Raw genomic sequence first — 11,218 nt, 5'->3', positions numbered from 1 at the left:
AGATTGAGTCAAGATAAAAAGCAAGGCTTTCCTCTTGATTCCAGTGAGAACTAGCTGTGTGGAATGCAGATGTGGTCAGTCCTTGTGGCAATCATATCACTTGCCTTTCTCTTTCCCTCCAGCCATCCCCCCAAGGAATGTTTCAAGGTTTTTATTTATTTATTTTAAGAATTGGCTTCTTATTTTAATATTTTTTTAAATAATCTGTGAGGTGGTATCTACATAAACAGGAAAAACAATTCCACTGGCTGATTTCCTGGGGGTGGAGGTGGAAGAGTGTTTAAGGGAAGAAGTAAAAGTCTGTCCAGAGCATATGGAAGTCTGGAAACCGGTACTGGAAGAATACAGCACTCTCTCTCTCCCCCTTTCCCTCTCCCTCTGTGTGTGTGTCAGTAGAGGGGTGCATGTCAACTGCAGAACTCACCCAGTGGCAAAAAAACTTATATTACTTATTCAGGCTTTAATAATGAAAATCAGGGCACGGCCAAACTAGATGGGACTTTGAACTTTAAAGATTTAATAGCAATCATGGATGATGAGGAAGAAATATAACCAAGATCACAGTACTAGGGGAACATACAACAGGTTTTGTCCTACAGGGCAGCTGGCAGTTGCAAAGGGGATTTTATTGGGGGAAATCTATAGGGGGAAAGGTTTGAACCTCCCATATTGCAATCCTGATTTGATTTTTTCACACACACACAGACACACACACATGCTCAGGGTGGCATGTGAAAACCTTTAAAAACCAGTGGCTGAGGCTCTTGGGGGATGTAGTCTGAAACATGTGTAGGGTTGGAGAGTCTGCTCTAGACAAGCAAAACTGATCAACAGCCTTTTTAGGATGGAGTGCAAACAGCAATTCCCCAAACTTATTTCAATTAATCAATTATATTATAAAATCTCCCCTGATTCATTTGTGAGCACAATTCTTGGGTGTTGATGAATCACTGACTCCATTAATGTCAATAGACAATGCTTGTGTGAATGGACACTAAATTGTTCTCATAGGATGTCAAAGACATAAGGATGTGTTTAATATGCACTGCAGATTAGGAAGGACTATGCAGCTTTCCTTTCCATTAAAAGTCCATGCTCTTGAAGTCTATTGAACATCGGTATCGACCATCAATGAATTTGGAGCATATGAAGTTTGGCAAACATGGACAGGTATGATGTTGCCGTTTTCCAAAGAAAGGGACCTTTCAGAGAAAACAAAAAATGAAGAACGTTAATAATATGCTATCAGTGAAACCCAAGGTAAATGCTTTAGAACAGAGCTGGGCACACTTGAGGAATCTACTTTGTGCTTTTGCTATAACTCCCAGGTCCACAGCCAGATCTGGTTCAAGGGGTGGAAGCAATTAACTATTGCATCCCAAAAGCTATTCACTGGACTAAACTGCAAATATGAGTACAAATAGACATCTACAAATACTACAAGTTGGACTCTAATACTATCCAGCAGACTTGTACAAAGATCAGACAGAAAGCAACCACATCAGATGTATCATGTCCCTCTCCTTCTGTCCCTATTCTGTCTCCACTCTGTCCTCGCCTCCATGCCTGAAGACAAGCAGACAGACAAGCCAACCACTGCTCAGAGACATTCCACACCCCTTCAGGCATGGCAGCACCCTGTACAAATGTGCTCCCCTCCATCTGACCAACTCTGTTTAAAAAAAAAAAGTGCACCAGCTGTCACTAAGAACATTAAAATCAAAGGACGTTGGTTTGTGGGCCATGGCCACTTGCAAATACCTTATGACTGATGGGGTGGCATTCATCTCCCTCTTGTCCTAATGGCGTGCACATCCGGAGCCCCCGGAGCCACAGGCTGATGGCGCAGCATGTCCCAACTCCACACTGGAGGTCCCTTTCACAGGCCTAGAAGAATGATGCACCACAGTAGTATGAATTAGCAACATGGAGGAAACTACTATTCCTGGCAGCAAACTGACTTATCTGGAGGTGCAATTGTATCTAGTAAATTTAAAGGTGCCCATCTCTGGTGAAGAGCTTTTTAGGATAGAAAGAAAAGCATTATGTCTCGGAGACATTGCGGAGTAGGAAGAGTAGCCATGTTGGTGGTGATTATAGGGGCACAGGTTTTTGTGTAAGCAGTAGAAACATTTAGACAAGGCTGGCACCAAGTGTAAGGGACTTTCTGATAAAGTGCCTCGCAGTGTGCCTTCTCCAGCAGCTCCTCTCCTGAAGGCAACAGCATTGCAGCAATCTGTGGTGGGTGCCTGTGAGCTGCTCATTGTTTCTATTTTCCCCAGCATGTAGCATCTCTCTGTGGCATTGTGGGAACATCCAGAAAGCGGCTAGGATTGTTGCTGTCATATTAACATGGAGGAGCTGAAGGATGCTCACAAATTTATCTGGGCAGCTGATTTTCAGAAGGACAGTCCACATGGCATTATGATTTACAGTGTCGAAGGCCTTAGTCAGGTCAATAAATGCCATATACAGGGGTTGGTTTTGCTCTCTGCATTTTTCTTGAAGCAATCGAGTGATGAAAATCATATCCACTGTCCCCCTAGAAGGTCTAAAACCATTTTGGGATTCAGGAAGAGTAGCCTTAGATATTGTTAAGAGACAGTTTGCTAAGAATTTTGCCGACCCGCAGCTAATAAAGAGATGTCTCAATAGTTTCTGCAATCTGTTCTATCACCTTTTAAAAAGCGATTGATAATTTTGGCATCCCTAAAGTCTGCTGGGATCTCTCCCCCCCCCCCCAATTTTTTCAATGAGCTTGTGAAGTTGCGTAAGTTCAATTCCGCACACTTTGAAGACTTTGGCAGGTATCCCATAAGGTACACAACTCTCCCAGATTTGAAGATACTGCAAGCTCATCTCTAATTTGCCTTTGGTGCAGCTCTTCCTAAATATTTTTCTCTCCACTCTGCAATCCCACCTGACTACTACTCGTTTTTCTTTTCTTTTGGAGCGTGAAAATCTGATGAATTGGTTTCACTGGACTGTATTTGGTATCCCATTGGCACAACGGTTTCCGTTGTGTAATGGGAACACCCTCTCCCCCCCCCCCAGTGTCTGCCGTATACTTCCCCAGAGGGTTGGGGAAACATCTAGAAAAGCTCTAGGGGGCATGTGGAAAAGGAGTGGAGGAGAGACTCAGTGGATTCCACCCTCTGAAAAGTGGGGTGGACATAATGGATCCTGCCATTGAGCACTCCATTGGATAATATGTCATAAGATCCCTTCTAGCTATAACCTTGCATAATTTTTTTAAAAAATGGTTATTGGTTTATAGATGTAGCCCTAAAGTGGGTTGATCTTTTTAAAACATCTACTTCCACTGTCATTCAAAAACCATCTGACTCACTCACACAGCTGTGACAATTTAAATAGATAAAAGTCAGGACAAATACGTAATAATGCAATTTCCTGCATCTGTTAAAATTCAAATAGTTTAAATTAAGTAAAGATGAGGAAAATAAGTATCAGTCTTATTCAAGGAAATGCCACACAAATAAAAATCAAGTTCTGCCAAGCTTATTCATAAGACATCACGTTGAAGCCATCAGAATTATTTAAGGAACAGGAAGTAACCCATCAATAATGAAACTACCACAACCCAGTTATTAGAATATGAAGTTTGACAGTTTCATCCTTGTTTGAGACGGGGGGCTGGGGAAGACGACTGTGATGGAGTGTTGACGAAACAGTGGTACTTGACACTTGACTTTGAATTAATCTGAATTCTGCTTGTTTTAGACCTATATAGAATAGCATTTATGAAGTTATTTAAAAGCATTTATATCACAAAAATTCCATGCCACATCTAAATAAGTGCTCTGTATCACTGGAAGCAACTTTATTTTTCACAGAAGAATACTGTTTTTTCCTCAAAAGAACAGGCTACTCCAAACCACGTAATATTTTTGTCCATTGAAGAAGTGGAAGTCCTTGCATCAGCTGATGGGACTCCTTAGGCGAATCCCACTGATAGTTAGACATTTTTGCAAAGCAATTTCCCATAATATGGTGCTTTTATACACTCTTTTCACTTACATATGCATTGAAATGCTTGGGTGGTTACCCTGCCTAGTTTCCATGCTGTGCTTTTACATCAATTTTAGCAGAAGCTGCCTTGAGCCTTAGAAAGCCACCTTATTAATGCTTTGTTGCTGTTTTATCAGCTGGCTTTTCTGCCACCTCTATGCCATCTTTATATATATAACAGCGGCTTTCTAAACACTTAAGCAGTCTTCAGTTCTAAAGAGATTTCCCAGAAGCTTCATAGGAAGCTGCCTTATATTGCATCAGATCATTGCTCTATCTAGCTTAGTATTCCCAACACTGGCTGGCATCTGCTCTCTGGGATTGCAGGCAGAGATTTCTCCCAAGCCGTACCTGGAGATGCTAGGGATTGAACCTGCAACCCTTTGCGGGCAAAGCAGACAATCTACCACTGACCTACAGCCCTTCTCCAACCACAAACAGAATTTCCCCTTAGAGCTGATGTAGAAATCAGCTGCTGTGTGGAAATAACTGCTCACGCAAGTGCTCTTCTCACATGAGTGGTGTAACATGCAACACTGAGACTTAGGAAACATCTCTGGGGCTACCTTTGCCATTTTTCTAAACACAAAATAAACTGCTGCAATCTTCTATAAAGGCCTTAGTTAACACATGGAGGTATTAATTAGGTGTTAAAATATACTTTAAATATAAATTTTGCACCAGCTCTGGTAATAATAGGCATTTTAAAGCTACTTTAAGTTGTGAAACAGCAGCATGTGTGGGGGGGGGAGTTTTCTCATCATTTTGTGTAGGTAATTCTATATTGGAAACAAACAATTTTGACAGAATCAGTAATATTGAGTGGCAAAAACTATGTATCCAATGTTAGTTCTACTTCAAGTAGATCTACTGAAAGTAATGGACATAACTTCGTTCCATTAATTTTGATAGGTTTGCTCTGAATTGATTTAGTGTGATTCCACCCACTATCAAGGAAGAAAAGCATTTCAATAATTAAGGTTGTGTTTATAGTGAACATTTAGAGAACTACTCTGCATCGCAGACAAAAAAAAGCAATTCTTACTATTCAGCATTGCTAGTCAAATTCAGCATTGTTGTTTTTTTAAAATTTAGATGAAAAATAATTTGACATACATTTAGCTTGCACACTAAACTCTTGAACCATTACATAAATGGGTTAGGGTCACATTTTAATTCCCCACCTTCCTCTGTGATCACAAATATTTTTCAACACCCCCCCCCCCCACAAAACTTCAGTATTTGCACCCAGTTCCATGGTTCCAGGACCTGGAGCTTTATGAAGCTGAAAATACAGCAAGCCTTAAATAATTAAAATATATTGTGTAACTCTTGTCCATTTCTTTTGATGTTTGATTCCTTTTGTTGTTATTTTGCAGGGTGAGATTTGTTTTCTCCCCCCTTTTCAATCCTGAAGTTGCATTAAATGAATGTATGTCCTTAATAAAGGGTAAAGTAACAATTTTACTGTCATATTAAAAAATGAAAGCCATCCCTTCATTTCTTCCACCCTGGCTCTAAACATATTAACATGCAAATCACAGTTCACTTCTTTCAGTCAGGCTTGCCCCATCAACTTTACCAATGCAGTGGTTAGACCTAAGTAGTGGAGCCCAAATCTGAATTAAGCATCGCCATTTATATCAGCTGACAATAGAAGGTAACACAGCTTTCTAATTGCTACTGTAAGTATTGCCGTGACCTTAAATGATAGCAATTCTAGTTTTTAAAATGCAGATTTGGGGCTTCTGCCAAGAAGACCTTTGCTCTGGAGAACAGGCTTCTAGTTTGCTTATGCCCCACACTTGCCAAAATCATGCTCCCATCTTCCTAGCAAATGGGGCACAAGTTCCCACACATCCCAGCCAGACCTTCTGCCACAATTAGAATCAGACGAGCAAAGTAGAAAGAAAAGAACAACTTACCCCTGTGATTACTGCACACTCATACAAGGTTATCAACAGAAAGATGCACATGATTTGGATAGTTATTTTCATGGTGCTTGAAAGAATAAGGAGATCCTTGTCTTTTGCCTCCTCTTCACAGCCTCTCTTTCATGTCACGGCTGCACTGTGGTGTTGCGAGTCCCTCTTCTCCCTCCTGCCTTGTTAGGTTCTCAACGAGAGCTGATCACACCCCTCTCTCCTGCCTCTCTATTTAACATCTTCTCAGCCCCTTTCAATCTCTTTTACTGATGTGAGACTTGCTATGATGATCCCCGATACCACAGACAAGGCTCGTATCCATAACATAGCAAAACAGGAGGAGGACGATGATGACAGCAGTCTGGGGGCTTTGAAAGATTTATTGCATGTGGAATTTAATCGCACATCATTTTTAAGGTTGCTTTATTTTTTTGTAATGTTGGTGGATTTACAAGACGTTGAAGTCCTGTGGCTTTCATTATCCCTTTCTATGAATTTACCAATTTATTATCATTTTTATTATCGTTACCATTATATCTCAAAGGGTCCTCCAAGAAGTTTAAGGTGGCAAACATTTGCCATCACAACAACCCTGTGAGGTAGGTTAGGCTGAGAGACAGTGACTGGCCCAAGGTCACCCACTGAACTGACTGAGTAGGGCTTTGAACACTGGTTCCCCAGTTCCTACTCTGACACCCTATCCATTACATTACAGTGGATCACCAGTGTTTTGTCCGTATGTGCACCTTTAGGCCTTTGGAAAGGAGTGGGTAGAATATAAACTAGAAGTACATGGTCTCCTCAGAGGCAACAGTGGTTAGATCACACTAATTGATGCAGAGTAGCTGAGTTGGCATAAGCAGTGGGTTACACCACCATAGCTAAAGCTTGAGAACTCTGTACCTGGAAAGAGAATCTCAGCCTTCTAGTCCTATCCAACCAGTTGTTGTTGTTGTTGTTTAGTCATTTAGTCATGTCCGACTCTTCGTGACCCCATGGACCAGAGCATGCCAGGCACTCCTGTCTTCCACTGCCTCCTGCAGTTTGATCAGATTCATGTTTGTAGCTTCGAGAACCAACCAGTAAAAGACAAATTTTCTACTGCAGGCATAGGCAAACTTGGCCCTCCAGATGTTTTGAGACCACAATTCCCATCATCCCTGACCACTGGTCCTGTTAGCTAGGGATGATGGGAATATCTGGAGGGCCGAGTTTGCCTATGCCTCCTCTACTGAGACCAGCACGTGGTTAGAAGCACAGAAATCTACCTTATACCAGGTTCTAGCCCATAGAGGTCTACTCCAGAAATGGCTTCCTTGGATCTCAAACGGAGGGATTTTACATCACTGTCTACCCAATTCTTTTAACTGGAGATGTCCAGAGCTATATCTGAGGCCTTCTGCATACAGAGGTACAACAAAGCAGGGCTAGGCTAAGACATTTTGCTGCCTAATGTGAAGGGCAAGATGATGGCACCCTTCCCCCATTTCTGCTGCATTGGCAGTTGAACTTCAACATTAGTTATGAACAGCCAATGAGGACAAAATGGGGCACACGAGTTCTGAGCACATGTTAATTTATACATAGAGATTCAAATTCAGAAACAAACACTAGAATCTAACTGGAAATGCACTGCATCTCGCCATAGTGGGAAAGACTGGGACCAGGGGGCTTTTGATGTGTGTTTGCTGTCCAGGTGCTGACGTCTGATGGGCAACTTCAAGGCCCCTGAAGCTCTCCTATCTGATGCCTCTTTCTCATGCAGTTGGACAGAGCCCTTCAAACAGAGAGATGTTGTTTCTAAAGTAGGGACACATGGCCACTCTGGCCCGTGTTTTGATCCCTTGGAGTTCTGTTAGAGTTCTGGGACTTAGAGAGCAGGATAGGTTCCACTAACCCACCTCTTTCAATCTCCATTCTAAATAATAAATAATAATAATAAATTTTATTTATATCCCGCCCTCCCCAGCCGAAGCTGGGCTCAGGGCGGCTAACAACAGTCAAAATAGTGCAACATTCTAAAACATTCATTCTAAAATTAATTAAATCAAATTAAAATCCAATTAATGGCAACCATCAAGCAAAATTTTGTGCAGATTGCCAGAGGAGGGGGTCAGGCTGCGCCCTGACCAAAGGCCTGGTGGAACAGCTCTGTCTTGCAGGCCCTGCGGAAGGATGTCAGGTCCTGCAGGGCCCTAGTCTCTTGTGACAGAGCGTTCCACCAGGTTGGAGCCGCGGCCGAGAAAGCCCTGGCTCTAGTTGAGGCCAACCTAACCTCTCTGTGGCCTGGGATCTTTAGGATGTTTTTATTTGCAGACCGTAAATTTCTCTGTGGGACATACCAGGAGAGGCGGTCCCGTAGGTATGAGGGTCCTAGGCCGTATAGGGCTTTAAAGGTTAAAACCAGCACCTTAAACCTGATCCTGTACTCCACCGGGAGCCAGTGCAGTTGGTATAGTATCGGATGGATATGATCTTGCAGCGAAGACCCCATAAGGAGTCTCGCCACGGCATTCTGCACCCGCTGGAGTTTCTGGGTCAGTCTCAAGGGCAGCCCCACGTAGAGCGAGTTACAATAATCCAGTCTGGAGGTGACCGTCGCGTGGATCACAGTGGCTAGGTCAGGGCGAGAGAGATAAGGGGCCAACTGCTTAGCTTGGCGGAGATGGAAAAATGCCGCCTTTGTTATAGCTGTAATCTGCGCCTCCATAGAGAGGGAGGTATCGAAGATTACACCCAGACTCTTAACGGACGATGCTGGCACTAATTGCACCCCCGCAAGAGATGGGAGTTGCCCCCTCAATCCCATATCGCTCCGTCCCAGCCAGAGGACCTCTGTCTTCGAAGGATTTAACTTCAACCGGCTCCCACGTAACCATCCAGCCACAGCTTCCAGACATCTGGTCAGTGTATCTGGGGCCGAGTCAGGATGGCCATCCATCAACAGATAGAGTTGGGTGTCATCAGCATACTGATGGCAACCCAGCCCAAAACTCCGGACAAGCTGGGCAAGGGGGCGCATAAAGATGTTAAAAAGCATCGGGGAGAGAATCGCACCCTGAGGCACTCCACACACCAAGGAGTGGCGGGATGACAGTTCCCCCCCAAGCGCCACCCTCTGTCCCCGACCGGAGAGAAATGAGTGCAGCCATTGAAGGACTGTGCCCTGGATCCCCACGTCGGCAAGGCGGTGGTCCAGGCGTTCGTGATCGACCATGTCAAAGGCTGCTGACAGGTCTAGAAGAATCAGCAGCCCCGACCCGCCTCGATCCAGCTGCCTGCGGAGATCAGCTGTTAGGGCGACCAGAGCCGTCTTGGTCCCATGACCAGTGCGGAAGCCGGACTGGAATGGATCGAGAGCAGATGCTTTGATCGAGCAGTATCACCACTGCACCCATCACCCCTCCTTTTGCTGGGGAAACAAATGTTTCCAAGACATCCTCCTGAAATACTATTCTCAGAGAAGTGAGGGAAACAATGGTCTCCCTACAGGACTTCTTCCTTGCAAAATATTCATGAATTCAGGATTTTTCAGAGTGCTACTAATTTGGATGGCCTGGTTACAGTATCTGGTGTGGCCAGCAAATCTCAAGGGAGAACATGAACTGCGTAGTCCAAGAGCACATGCAATTTCTGTGCTTGACTGTCATTGTTGCAACAAACAATGCAAACTTAGTGTCCCACTACCAACAAGTAGCAGAGAGGGTCCCTTCCTTCTTAACTTACCTAGGCAGTTTGCAGGCTGCTTCCCTCATATAGAAGTGCAGCTAGGAAAGAAGAATGGACGAGAAAACGGTGAACACCTCTCACCCACCCCAAGTAGCTGATGGCAAAGGCAGAAATTAGCAGAGAAAGGGCAATCCCCTGCACCCAGTTAAACTCTGGGTCATTAAATGTGTCTGCATTCACCATGAACAGCTCTTTGTAAAAATGCACACAATGTTTTGTGGGGTGGTTGTTGCTAATTCTCAGAATTGCAGCTGCAGTCCAAACTACAATTGCTCGTCTGAAACTGCTATTTCCATTGGGAGGAAAGCCCATATTGGGAGGAAATACCCTTTTGGCACCAATGCAAACAGCCATTTTAAAGTTGTATTTTGCCTTTCTATCTGCTGTGATTCTGATAGTTTTCAGGGAGCCTTCCCCAGGTGCAGTGTGTGTGTGTGTGTGTGTGTGTGTGTGTGTGTGTGTGTGTGTGTAAAGTAATCATGAAATACAACGATGCATTTGATGTTACATCTAATTTGGCCCTAATTGTGAGAAGCACTTTATATGCCTGAGGTGGGGGTCACTGCTGTCTGGGATAAGAAAGGGAAGTTCATGCTCACCTGAGCAACTTTCTTAAAGTGCCTTTCATGGTATTTGTGGATAGTCACTAAGCTAACAGTAGAAGTTGCCTCCCATTTAATACTGGAGAGCCATAAGCAGAAGTCACAACTCAATGCTGTAAGGGCCCCTCCAGAATGGAGATTTGTTTTGCCGCTGTTTTCTGCAGAATATCATGTCATCTGGAGGGGCACCCCTGCACTGTGGTGCAACCAATGTGGGACAAGAAAATCCTGGCACATTTTTAGTTAAAAAAAAGCTGCAGAATTTTAGCAGGACCTTATGGGACATGCAGTGATTGGCAATGAAGCAGTATGTTCACCCCAAAACCTTTGCAGGCAGTATTGAAAGCAGAATGCTGTATAACATCCCTGACACCATCAGGTGCATAAATCATCATGACTGCACAGTAAAGAGGATTTCTCAAGGGACCCCAAAGCATTGATCAGCAACAAGCAAAACAACAGCATCTTCTCATGGCAAATGTACATGGCACACATGCCAAGAGCAGGATAAATGTGAAAAAAGAGCAACCTTATGCAACTCATCCACAGGGTTCCAAGGTCCGATTGCAGAATAACATGCAAAGTATGGCTTGATTATGTGCAAGAGCATTGCAAGCGCAAATTAGTTAACTGTGGAGAGAAATGTTTCCGTTTTATTATAAGTCATTTGTCAGTACCCACCTATCTGCTTAAGTCAGAATAGGTAATAAATAAACCACTGATGTATTTATATTGCAGCATCTTGATGAGTCAGAAATTAGAATTAGAATTATAAGCCAGGAGCCCCTAGACTCCTCCTATTAATCTTCCTGGCATTTGCCTTACGATGACATTTATTTTCAACTAACCTTACCTGCTTTTTGCCAGCACTGAAATCCTCCAGTGTGATCCTGGATCTGCAGAGGCTGCTGCTGCTACAGTTGTTCTCATTCT

General features: G+C 43.5%; 1 protein-coding gene across 1 annotated transcript; it reads right to left on the bottom strand.

The window, feature by feature from the left end:
• Positions 1-706: 706 nt before the first annotated feature.
• PROK1 (prokineticin 1) lies at positions 707-6,255 on the bottom strand. The gene is made up of 3 exons (XM_083509494.1): positions 5,955-6,255; positions 1,762-1,887; positions 707-1,202 (listed from the first exon to the last, which is right to left on the bottom strand). The coding sequence occupies exons 1-3, from the start codon at positions 6,024-6,026 to the stop codon at positions 1,083-1,085; spliced, it is 318 nt and encodes a 105-aa protein (XP_083365620.1). The 5' UTR covers positions 6,027-6,255; the 3' UTR covers positions 707-1,082.
• Between the last annotated feature and the right edge of the window lie 4,963 nt (positions 6,256-11,218).

This window comes from Podarcis liolepis (genome assembly GCF_965112155.1).
Source record: "Podarcis liolepis genome assembly, chromosome: 6".
Classification (NCBI taxonomy): Eukaryota; Metazoa; Chordata; class Lepidosauria; order Squamata; family Lacertidae; genus Podarcis; species Podarcis liolepis.
This window is presented reverse-complemented; position numbering and strand designations above follow the sequence as displayed.